Raw genomic sequence first — 13,705 nt, forward strand, 5'->3', positions numbered from 1 at the left:
AGAACTCTATTTCGCAGGAAAAACGTGTTCATATATATATATATATATATATATATATATATATATATATATATATATATATATATATATATATATGTGTGTGTGTGTGTGTGTGTGTGTGTGTGTGTGTGTGTGTATGTATGTATATAAAGCGTGGCATTTGCCTTTATTTATATATATATATTCATCATGTTCCATATTTTCGTTTCCACTGAAATGAAAACAGTGCTCGAACAGACCTCGAGGCTATAAAGTCACAAGTGAACATAAAGTTCGCATCTTAGAGTGAAAAACAATCAGACTGACTTTAAGAGTCATTTTAGATACTTTCCCAACTTTTACCACTCATCCACAGCGACATTCGTGTAGTCTGAAATCCAAGTGCATAGAGACCCACTTGTAAGCGTATGTACTGTATGTGTGTGCATGGGCATGCACAAGCTGACATTGGAGCTACCCATGTGTGGGTGGGTGGGTGGGTGGGTGGTTGTCAGTTCGCTTATACATAAACGGAATGAACTAATTCGATGAGGAGCTTCCTGTTGCAGCAGCTACTCTGGATATTAACTTCCAAAGAGTTATTCCTCCCCCTCCGTCTCTCTCTCTCTCTCTCTCTCTCTCTCTCTCTCTCTCTCTCTCTCTCTCTCTCTCTCTATATATATATATATATATATATATATATATATATATATATATATATACATACATGTATATATATGTACACGTATACATGTGTATGTATGTATATATATATATATATATATATATATATATATATATATATATATATAAATAAATATTTGATTCTGGCATTAAATAATCATCACCTAGGAGACACATTAGACTAAACTTTTGTCCCATCCAGTGGTAAATACTCTCTCTTAATCTTATTATAAACATATTTTCCGAACAAAACCCTGAGCAAGACCGCTCGTTTCTGGAAGCTTCTGATGCTGGAATATGCTCCCAATAGGCCTTCATCTTTAGGCAGCCATGATACTGAAAAAGAGAGAATGCTAGCCAGTTTACCGCGGTAGAAGTATATTTAACTGAAGAAGAAATCGGCTATAGAATGCTGACAAAATATCGCCTCATAGCTGTATTATTGACAGTTGCTTGGTTTATTTGAGGCTCATAACTCTTATTCTTATTCTGTCATCTAGTTCTGGTCAAAGGGATTATGCCTGTTTCTTAGTTTGGCATCGCTCGAGAGATCGAGCCCCGTGGGAGTTAGCTCCGTCAGTCCGCCTTATGCCATGCACTGTAGGCATTACTAAAGGGTCTTCGCAGCGTCTCTTCCCTAGCTGGAACCCCTTGCATTCCTTTTACTGTACCTCCATTCATATTCTCTTTCTTCCATTTTACTTTCCACCCTCTCTAACAATTGTTCCGGAGTGCAGCTGCGAGGTTTCCCTACTGTTACACATTTCAAACCTTTTTACTCTCAGTTTCCCGTTTCTCCGCTGAATGGCCTCTTAGGTCGCAGCGCTTGGCCTTGCATAACGCTTCTAAGATGCGTTATGCATGGGAAGATGAAATTTGGGCGTATTTGGTGTCATGTATCGTTACGCTAATAATGTTGCTCAATGCCGAGATGTTATTAATGATAATATTTTTCACTTAGAAATACTACACCAATTATTATTATTATTATTATTATTATTATTATTATTATTATTATTATTATTATTATTATTATTATTATTTGTTGAATAAAATGTGTGCGTTTTGCGAGTTGATTTTATACTGAGTTTTGTCAGTACTTCTAATAATTCGCTTTTCCTGCACATCATTGTTAGTGAAGGCAAAGCGAGTTATTAGAACTGAGAAAACTCAGTATAAAATCATTTCACAAAATGCAGCCATTTTATTCAACAAAACTTGCCTCAAAGAGGGTCTTGTTCCTTCGTATATTATTATTATTATTATTATTATTATTATTATTATTATTATTATTATTATTATTATTATTATTATTATTATTTTTTATATATAGGTAGTAGATCCTCTTTCAAACAGGTATTACTGAAAGTGATTGCTGCGTCAGCTGCGTTCAGTTTATATAGAGTTTTCTCTAATATTCTAATAACTGACTTTTCTTGGTTGCTGCATTGCGCCAGTAACTCGCCGATACTTGTCACGACATAATTTATTTCTGATGCGTTATTATTATTATTATTATTATTATTATTATTATTATTATTATTATTATTATTCAGAAGACGAACCCTATTCATTTGGAACAAACCCACCTAAGGGGCCATTGACCTGAAATTCAAAAAGCATCCGAAAGAATATGATGGAAGTTCATCAGGAAGAAGTAAGAGAAAGTTAAGTGTGCCTTAGTTTAACCAGACCACTGAGCTGATTAACAGCTCTCCTAGAGAGGGCTGGCCCGAAGGATTTAATTTGTTTGACGTGGCTAAGAACCAACTGGTTACCTAGCAACGGGACCTACAGCTTATCATTGTGGAATCCGAACCACATTATGGCGAGAAATGAATTTCTTTCACCAGAAATAAATTCCTCTAATTCTTCATTGGCCGGTCGGAGATTCGAACGCGGGCCCAGCGGAGTGCTAGCCGAGAACAGTACCAACCCATCTAATGAGGAACTGAGAGAAGTAAGAGGAGGGAAAGCGTGAAGAAAGTGACAGAGACCAAGAAAATTGCTGGATTTTCTCTGGGGATTCAGCAACTTTCACTCCAGGCCAGGCCTGGCCGTATCCGGAAGGCCACAGCAGCGAAAAATAGGTTCAGTTATTCTTTTTCGTTTTATTTTTATTCCTGTTAGTTATATTTTTCTTTCTCCAGTATGAAGCTTTCTTTTGCATTGTTGGTTTTAACTAGTGCCAAAGGCTCTGCCATTCTGGTGCTACCTTCTCTTTAAAGGAAAAGTGATGTGTATATATATATATATATGTTTGTATTATATATATATATATATATATATATATATATATATATATATATATATATATATGTATGTATATATATATATGTGTATTATACACAAATATATTTATTGTTTATCTGTATATTATATATATATATATATATATATATATATATATATATATATTTATATATATCACACATTACCACGGGTGAAAAATAAGAGATGGGGTGTAGGTCTGATTGGTTTCGACTTTATTTTCAAGCCATTGACGAATGGCTTGAAAATAAAGTCGAAACCGGTCAGACCTACACCTGTCTCTTATTTTTCACCCGTGGTAATGTGTGATAAATGAATCACGTACAAAAGTGATTATAATCATATATATATATATATATATATATATATATATATATATATATATATATATATATGTATATAATGTATATACACATGCAAAGTACCAAACGGAAAATTGAAATAAAAGGCATGAACCATTTCGTCTCATCTGCATAACTTCAGGAAGACTGGAACATGGGTACCAGCAGAAGTATAAATTATGTAGACTAAAGTGAAAACGCAATGGAAACGAACATACATTCGTCTAAAAACTGTTGACATCCGGGAAGAAGCAAGACCTTGAATTCAGATGAGAAATATAAATGAAGAAACCCTTTTCCTTCCGAGGTGGGATTCGAGACCACTAACGCTAGTAAATTTGTAGTCCACTACGCCATCGTGCAGCTCAGGTTACCACTTAGCCTGCACGGCAAAGTGGGCTAAGTGTTCTCCTTGGTCGGACTGGCTTGCGTGGGTTAAAATTCTCCCACAGATGTGAAAGGTTTTTCGTTTATGTATTCTCTGATTCAAAGACATGAATACAGTGCATGTTTATATACATATATATATATATATATTATATATATATATATATATATATATATATATATATATATATATATATATATATATATATATATATATATATATATATATATATATAGAGAGAGAGAGAGAGAGAGAGAGAGAGAGAGAGAGAGAGAGATTGAAAGCCTAAGTAAAAAGATAGTCCCTGCAAATGATGCCATAGACTACAGTAGAAATTGCACAAGAGAGAAAATATGCAAATATATATATATATATATATATATATATATATATAATATATATATATATATATATATATATATATATATATATATATATATATATATATATATATATATATATATATATATAATGACCTTCGACGCTGCTTGACACAAAGAACTTACTTAATCGTCCATAAATATCCACTCAGCTCCAGCCTCCGTGATCACTGTTCTCATCCCAGTAAGATCTGAATCTGCCGATTCTACCGGTGCCCGTAGGAGCCTAGCTGACGCTGTCATATCTGTTCTCTCACAGGGTGTGCGAAGGACAGGTCCAAGCCATCTCCGTTTTCTTTCATCATTAATTGAACTTTATATAGAAGTTCGTAATTTTCCTTAAGAATTGTGGTACAGTTTTTTGCTCAATCTTCCCGGATATTGAGGCTCTTCCTTTCCAGTACCCTTTTTCACACACACACACTCCACATATATATATATATACATATATATATATATATATATATATATATATATATATATATATATATATATATATATATATATATATATATATATATATATATATATATATATATATATATATATAGATATATATACGTATATATATGTATACAGGTATATATATATATATATATGTGTGTGTGTGTGTGTGTGTGTGTTGACAGTTTGAGGTCCAGTAAATATAGGAAACGAAGTATAACGTCCTCAAGGTGAAACTTGGGAGAAAACTACGCAGTTGCACCAAGAAGTAACAGTTAGAGGTGCTGGACAGCAAGCCTGAAGGAATGAAGCAGGAAAGGAGGTAAAGTAAAAGGATAAAAAGTGGGTGTAGTGTAGCTCGGGGCCGAAGGGACGTAGCAGACTCCCTCTAGTGAGGTCTGCAGTGCACCACGTGAGTTGCGCTGACGGCACTGCCCTCCTGCCGGGTCCAGAAGATGCTACCCTTCCGCTTCTCGGCCAGTCTTTCGGGACGAGGTGGCAAGGACGATGCTTTGTCTCGTGGATGTCCAAGGCCTTGCCAGTGGCTTCGCTTCGCTGAAGTCAGATTTAAAGCAAACATGTTACTGCCGTCGGTTTGATGGTCTGGTTTCAGTATTTAAGATATGCTTGTGGGTAAAATTGTTCTTAATGGGATATTACAGTAACGCACCTACGCCAGCTGGACAGGTGTTTCCTGAGATGAACACTAGTGGGGCAGAAAGTATTTAGCAGAGGAAAAGAGATCATAGGTTATTGAAGACTTTATTGAACTGCAGACAGTTTTATCTGCTTAAAGATTAGTAAATAGCAATGACAGATTAAGCTGGGAACTTAGGTTTGAATCTTCCTGACCAAATAGAGAGGACATAAACATACGTTGTTGAAAAACATTGTTTTCTATGTAGATAGTAGGTTGGAATTCTCACGAAACGTGAAGATATATGAAAACATGATTTTGATGCTTCAAATTAACAGACTGGTTTTTAGGTCGAATGCGAGGCCTTTTCTTGTGGTCATAAAAGTGAAACAAATTTAACATTGTGTTTGAATTATTTTATAATCATTCAAAAGACAGATGAGTTTTTAGAAAGACAGAGAGAGAAAAGACGAAGAGATGAGAACTCCTCAACCTTTAAAGACATCGAAGAGATGAGAACTCCTAACCCACTAGAAAGACATAGAGAGAAAAGATTGAAGAGATGAGAACTCCCTAACCCAATAGAAAGACTTAGAGAGAAAAGTCGAAGAGATGAGAACTCCCTAACCCAATAGAAAGACTTAGAGAGAAAAGTCGAAGAGATGAGAACTCCCTAACCCAATAGAAAGACTTAGAGAGAAAAGTCGAAGAGATGAGAACTCCCTAACCCAATAGAAAGACTTAGAGAGAAAAGACGAAGAGATGAGAACTCCCTAACCCACTAGAAAGACATAGAGAGAAAAGACGAAGAGATGAGAACTCCCTAACCCAATAGAAAGACTTAGAGAGAAAAGTCGAAGAGATGAGAACTCCCTAACCCAATAGAAAGACTTAGAGAGAAAAGTCGAAGAGATGAGAACTCCCTAACCCAATAGAAAGACTTAGAGAGAAAAGTCGAAGAGATGAGAACTCCCCTAACCCAATAGAAAGACTTAGAGAGAAAAGACGAAGAGATGAGAACTCCCTAACCCAATAGAAAGACATAGAGAGAAAAGACGAAGAGATGAGAACTCCCCAACCCAATAGAAAGACATAGAGAGAAAAGACGAAGAGATGAGAACTCCCTAACCCAATAGAAAGACATAGAGAGAAAAGACGAAGAGATGAGAACTCCTAACCCAATAGAAAGACTTAGAGAGAAAAGACGAAGAAAGAACTCCTAACCCAATAGAAAGACTTACTAGAGAAAAGACGAAGAGATGAGAACTCCCTAACCCTATATAAAGACAGAGAGAAAGACGAAGAGATGAGAACTCCCTAACCCAATAGAAAGACTTAGAGAGAAAAGACGAAGAGATGAGAACTCCCTAACCCAATAGAAAGACATAGAGAGAAAAGACGAAGAGATGAGAACTCCTAACCCGATAGAAAGACATAGAGAGAAAAGACGAAGAGATGAGAACTCCCTAACCCAATAGAAAGACATAGAGAGAAAAGACGAAGAGATGAGAACTCCCTAACCCAATAGAAAGACTTAGAGAGAAAAGACGAAGAGATGAGAACTCCCTAACCCAATAGAAAGACTTATAGAGAAAAGACGAAGAGATGAGAACTCCCTAACCCTATATAAAGACAGAGAGAAAAGACGAAGAGATGAGAACTCCCTAACCCAATAGAAAGACATAGAGAGAAAAGACGTAGAGATGAGAACTCCTTAACCCAATAGAAAGACATAGAGAGAGAAAAGACGAATAGCAAAGCGCGGATAAACGTCAGAAGCAGAGACAATCATGTCAACAAACAAACATATCGGGCGATGAATGTCAGGACGCGTCTTGCTCGGGCGGAGGCTCATTCATGGGATACAAGCATGAGATACACGGTTCGAAAAGGAACTCGGCAGGTGTTGGGATGGGCACCGTCAGTCAATAAGTCCTTGTTTATCGGGGCTTGAGAGAGAGAGAGAGAGAGAGAGAGAGAGAGAGAGAGAGAGAGAGAGAGAGAGAGAACATCCGTCGGCAGGCAAGCGACACTTCTTCGACTTCGATTTGCTTAGAATCGAGGGACTCACCTCATGGGCCAGTCGACCAGTCAGCACTTCTGCGTTCACGTGGGTATTTAATAATAACAATAAGCCGTATATAACACAGTCCCTTTTGCTGGATGACTTTCTGCTCTTATCTGGTGGCTTCGTGTTTGCGCTTTAGGCCAGAGTGCCCTGTCATGATATTCGTAACGGTGCTTGATCGAAAAGTGTGAATATTTCATAGGCAGCCTTTCGTGATCTGCGAAGTAGATTTTATCAGCAGTGGTGTTGGCAGTGTTGTGTTGCAGTGATGAAGTGGTTGATAAGCCTCTGTGAGATACAAGGGGAAGGAATTCTTTTAATCTATGGGATGCGAGAGGAAGGAATCCTCTTACTCTGTGCGATACGAGAGGAAGGAATCCTCTTACTCTGTGGGATACGAGAGGAAGGAATCCTCTTACTCTGTAGGATACGAGAGGAAGGAATCCTCTTACTCTGTGGGATACGAGAGGAAGGAATTCTCTCACTGTGGGATACGAGAGGAAGGAATCCTCTCACTCTGTGGGATACGAGAGGAAGAAATCCTCTTACTCTGTGGGATACGAGAGGAAGGAATTCTCTTACTCTGTGGGACACGAGAGGAAGGAATCCTCTAACTCTGTGGGATACGAGAGGAAGGAATCCTCTTACTCTGTGGGATACGAGAGGAAGGAATTCTCTTACTCTGTGTGATACGAGAGGAAGGAATCCTCTTACTCTGGGATACGAGAGGAAGGAATTCTCTTACTCTGTGGGATACGAGAGGAAGGAATTCTCTTACTCTGTGGGATACGAGGAAGGAATTGTTTTGCTCTATGGGATACGAGAGGAAGGAATCCTCTTACTCTATGTGATACAAGAGGAATGAATTCTCTTACTCTGTGGGATACGAGAGGAAGGAATTCTCTTTCTTTCAATAGTGATCAGACAGTGTTTCACGAGGTTAGAATCATGCGCCATTTAGGCGATCCGGGAATGATACGTTTCACGTTTCCTCGATAAGGGGAGAACAGATTTTCATTCAAACCTTGGACCGACGAAGAAAAATCCCTTCAGGTTGATCGAACGTCCTAAAAAACGGAGAACGATATAATAAAGCGTTTCCTAATGCACGAGCATGTTATGACAACAGCAACACCGACGTGTCGACGCCCCTCCCCAAAAAGATTGATCCCCCGTTACTGTACTTGATACTGGTTGTGGGGAGGGGGGGAGGCGGTGGGGACGCAGCCAGATGAAGGGAAGGGTACAGTGTGTGGTCCCCGAAATACCATCACACGATTTCACAAAGTTTTATATATATATATAAAAATTATATATATATATATATATATATATATATATATATATATATATATATATATATATATATATATATATATATGTGTGTGTGTGTGTGAGAGGATTTGTTATTGTTTTGTGTACACGCATTTGTCTACAACCTTACGACCATTATGAACCGTTCTCTTGAACCAAAGCCTCTTGCAAATTAACTTGTCATAAGATTGTGTTATTTATTAATTTCTTGTGTAATCAAAGCGGTAGTAAAAATGGTTTCAGTCACGCTGAAGAATTAAAAACGGTGCTATTTTATAAAAATAGAATCATGCGAAAGCACAGCGCGAATTTTTGACATATTGAATGGGAACCGCAAAAAAAAAAGGCACATTTCGCTACATGCGTATTGCAGTGCGTTTTTATCTGTGAATGTGTGTATCTGTGTAAAACTAGCAATATATTTACAATGATCAGGGTGATTCTGGCCAAGATATTAGTGCACAGTTATACGGGTAATTTCAACAGGCATTATATATATATATATATATATATATATATATATATATATATATATATATATATATATATATATATTTACATTATTAATTTCAGTGAGTCGATACTTGTTCCCATCGGTGTCTCTGCGTATGCTTTTTCTCCTTTGAGGTATGGCACGCTTAGTACCCCAAGCAATAAGCATCATTAGTCGAAGTATGTCGACCCGCGGGCGAGAGAAGGCGGGGGGGGGAGCGTCTCCCAGTGCCTGGAAATTGTGGAGAAAGAAAAGGTGTCCGGTCTCTCCTTTCCACATCATCTAAACACTCAATGTGTACAGTGCAGGACACGAGCGCTCGGAATGTCTTGAGAGAGAGAGAGAGAGAGAGAGAGAGAGAGAGAGAATCGATCCCCTCATTTATTCACGTAGCGTTGATCCGCCAAGGTCAGGGGTGTCTTGAGAAACAGCCTTGCTGTGGATTCAAAACAAGATCGGGGTCGACATTCGACCTGGGTTAATGATGATATGGAGCACCTTTTGGGAAGCAGGAGGAAGGAAGGTGTCCCCATTTACGTCATCACAATGTTCCGTCTTGTTTAGATACTCTAATACACAGAATAGAGGATGTTCCATCTTGTGTAAATACTCTAATGCGCAGAATAGATGTTCCATTTCTTGCAAGTACTCTAATACACAGAATAGATGTTCCGTCTCGTGTAAATATTCTTATACACAGAATAGAAGATGTTCCGTCTTGTGTAAATGCTCTAATACTCAGAATAGATGTTCCATCTCGTGTAAATACTCTGATATACAGAATAGAAGATGTTCCATCTCGTTTACATGTTCTAATAGACAAAATAGAAGATGTTCCATCTCGTGTAAATATTCTAATAAACAAAATAGATGTCCCATCTTGTGTAAATACTCTAATACTCAGAATAGATGTTCCATCTCGTGTAAATACTCTGATACACAGAATAGATGTTCCATCTCGTCTACATGTTCTAATAAATAAAATCGAAGATGCTCCATCTCGTCTAAATACTCTAATACACAAAGCAGAAGATGTTCCACCTCGTTTAAATACTCTAATAGACAAAATAGATGTTCCATTTCGTTTAAATATTCAAATAGACAAAACAGAAGATGTTCCATCTCGTTTAAATACTGTAATAGACAAAATAGATGTTCCATGTCGTTTAAATATTATAACAGACAAAATAGAAGATGTTCCATCGCATTTAAATATTCTAATAGACAAAATAGAAAACTTTATCAAAGGAAAATTTTTGATGAGCTGGATTGAAATTAGACACGACAAAGTAATGTTTTTTTTATTTAGCATCAAGCATTTATTTCGAAAATATAAATACTGCAGGAAATGGAATAAAAAAAATGCTGGTGACATTCGCTATAGGGTTTCTTGAGAGCAAAGAACAGCTTAATGTTCTGTCCTGGTCAAGTCTCGAAGAAGGAGCAAAAGCTAGGGAAAACTCAAGCTGAAAGGAAATTCCAGAGCGCGTCAGCTGAAGGCAGGAAAGTAGGTGAACCGTGTATTCTGAGCATTACAAATTTTCATGGAATCAAGGTAGGAAGAGGTAGATTGATGGGTGTTACAAGGGCATCTGGCATGTGAAGGAATTCTCCCCTTCATCTCAGCAGAACTATAACCAAAATATATCCATAGAGAAGAGAGAGAGAGAGAGAGAGAGAGAGAGAGAGAGAGAGAGAAGCACCTGTGAGGTAGAGAAAAAGAGGATCGAGAGAGGAAGTGAGGGTAGAATCATTTATCTAGGGTATTGCCTTAGATTCAGCCCTATCGAAGAGGGACGCAAGAGATGAACCCCAAACTTTAGGTTAATACTCCCAGCACGGACTTTTCACAAGCGAGATATTAGACATTACACCCAGATTCTTGTGATTTCTCCAAGACAATGTAGAGGCAAACGGGACTCTCAAAATATTATGGAGAACTACGCCTAAATCTTCACGAAAAATAATCAAACAATTGGGTAAGAGAGAAGACACGCAAATAGTAAGAAACTGTCTTGGTGTACATAGTATATATTTGTGCGTCTCTGTGTGTGGATATGAAATAAGTGGCTTCCCTAAAAAGAGGAGACTGTCGAGAAAACACCAAGTCTCTGCTGCGTCCAGTCTGCACCAGATGAAGCCAGGAAGAACCTTATGGTTAGAGGAGAATTTCCACCGGCGTTGGCCGCTTCACTTGCATTCGTCATGCAGATGCATTTTTGTGCTTCCTGAACATCAAGGCCGCTTCTGTTTCAGCACTATATATTTATTCCTTTTTTTACACTTGATAAAATACCTTACAAGACGTTTATTTTTTTCGCCAGGTTGTAGTTTCTTTGAGTGTGTGTGTACATATATATGTGTGTATATATATATATATATATATATATATATATATATATATATATATATATATATACATTATATATATATATATAGATATACTGTATATATTATATATATATATATACATGTATTATATATATTATATATATATATATGTGTAATATATATATTACAAATATATATTATATATATATATATATATATATATATATATATATATATATATATATATATATACATACACACACATATATATATACATGTATATACATATTATTGTGTTTATTTATTTATTTGATTGTACAAAGCACTGGCAAATAAATAATTATTAAGGCCAGAGAACTCCCGACAAGTTGCCGGAAGCCATTTTGAGGTCAAGTGGAACGATGAAAGGCCTTCATCATCATCATCATCATCATCATCATCATCATCATCTCAAGCAGTACCCCCAACCGCTCTGCCTCTCCATTTGCGCTCAGTGCTTGATATCAGACGAACAGCTTAATGGAAAGCACATAGACGCAGGTCATTGATTAGAGAGATTTTCGGCCATTGACCTCAGGAATTTTTATGTGGCTGCTTGAGAGAGATTAATAAGTAAGCCTTAACTCGGTCCTGCCAAAGCTCTCTCTCTCTCTCTCTCTCTCTCTCTCTCTCTCTCTCTCTCTCTCTCTCTCTCTCTCTCAGTCAGGAGGGAGAGGTATTTTAATGAAATGTAATGGGAAGTATTTTTGATAAGTGAGCAATGAAGAATGTGTGTTTGCAAGTCTGTTTCGCTTAAGAGGAATCTTGACAGAACAGATTACCTTATTACTACAATGTCATTTTGACGGATGTGTTAATATCATTAATTATTCATTTGTTAATAAGTTCTTTCATTAGTTTCGATGATGAAGGAATACAGAGATTAATTGATCATTAAAGGATCTGAGACAATTTTACAGGCGATGAATTAAAAGATGAAGCATTTGACATCAGTTCGTCGTGGAAAATTTGTTTCTCTACATTCATGCTAATTCTGAGGACCCGTTGAATATTCAGTTTTAAGCTTTCTTTTGTTTTTGTTATATCTACAATGTCTAAACAGTATTCTACATGTAAAAATCTAATATTTTATCTTCTTTCTCCCGTTCCCTCTCCCCTCTCTTTAGTCTGTATCTCTGGTAACAATACAGTATTTAACAGGTTTTTTAATTACGTGATAGATTGATATTAACACAAAAAATGCGTCGAAGTTTCTTCGGCGCAATCGAGTTTTCTGTACTGCCGCTACAGCGTATAATCAAGGCCACCGAAAATAGATCTATCTTTAGGTGGTCTCGGTATAATGCTGTATGAACCGCGGCCCATGAAACTTTAACCACGGGGCCGGTGGTGGCATATCCTATAACGTTGCCAGAAGCGCGATTATGGCTAAGTTTAACCTTAAAATAAAAATTACTGAGGAGGCTAGGGGGCTGCAATTTGGTATGTTTGATGATTGGAGGGTGGATGATCAACATACCAATTTGCAGTCCCATAGCCTTAGTGGTTTTTGAGATATGAGGGCGGACAGAAAAAAGTGCGGAAGGACAAACAGAAAACTAAGACCATTTCTTTTTAAAAACTCAAAGAATGATGCCATGATCTTACTGGACAAAGGAAATTTGTCCAGTGAAGTTGTCTTTGGGCAGAAAATGCGAACAAGAGGCCAACAACCATCCGTAATGCTTTCCAGTACGTTATGAACTGAATGCAGTAGCCTCGAATTCCAAACTTCGCCGCACGTTGCACGTACGCGATGACCTGACCGCGCGCCTCTAAGATGCGCCCCAAAATAAGACCCATCTTGTATGCAGAGGCTGCATTTCAGCCGGTTCGTAGACATATCCCGATCGATGTCAAGGCGACTATGCATATTCAGAAAAGGGCTTCACGTTCTTGGGCATTCTTTAGTCATTACCGTCTTTGTTTTGTGTTATCAACCCCGTGTGGTGGGGACGGCGCCGCCATTAACGAGCTGATTGTTATTACTGTCTCTATTTGTAGGCGTGATGTCTGTATTGTTGGCATCATTCTGCGGGGGGATCAACCTGGAGGTGATTGTTTTAATGAGGCAGCTATTATCTATATCCCCGCTCCAGGTGTTATAGACACACCCTTATCAAGTATTCGTTCTTCCAGCCTTCCTTTTATTTTGTTAGACACGCATGCGTTGAATGCATCATTGTATGCCGGCGTCCTTTTTCACGTTTCTCTGTGTGCTTTGAGACTCACACACACACACACACACACACACACACACACACACACACACACAAAGCGCATTGCGTGCGTGGGTCCTGCATGGCAGAGAGAGAGCCGGGAGATCTGGAATTTCA

At 37.6% G+C, this 13,705-nt stretch overlaps 1 protein-coding gene across 18 annotated transcripts in view; it reads left to right on the forward strand.

Moving 5' to 3' along the window:
• The window catches only part of LOC136850546 (CAP-Gly domain-containing linker protein 1-like), a 673,714-nt gene that overhangs the window by 75,147 nt on the left and 584,862 nt on the right, over window positions 1-13,705 (forward strand). For 5 of the 18 annotated variants that reach the window (XR_010856646.1, XM_067124145.1, XM_067124169.1 and 2 more), the window contains exon 1: window positions 7,048-7,234. The exons of 7 other annotated variants lie outside the window; for them this stretch is intronic. Coding sequence is in view for 6 of the 11 variants with exons in the window: in XM_067124145.1 (XP_066980246.1) it covers window positions 7,199-7,234 (36 nt within the window). In the remaining 5 variants the exon portion in view is untranslated. Of the gene's footprint in view, window positions 1-6,972; window positions 7,235-13,705 lie in introns of those variants that run through there. 6 more of the 18 variants (XM_067124149.1, XM_067124171.1, XM_067124175.1 and 3 more) reach the window with 4 other exon arrangements.

This window comes from Macrobrachium rosenbergii, chromosome 22, assembly GCF_040412425.1.
Source record: "Macrobrachium rosenbergii isolate ZJJX-2024 chromosome 22, ASM4041242v1, whole genome shotgun sequence".
Lineage (NCBI taxonomy): Eukaryota > Metazoa > Arthropoda > Malacostraca > Decapoda > Palaemonidae > Macrobrachium > Macrobrachium rosenbergii.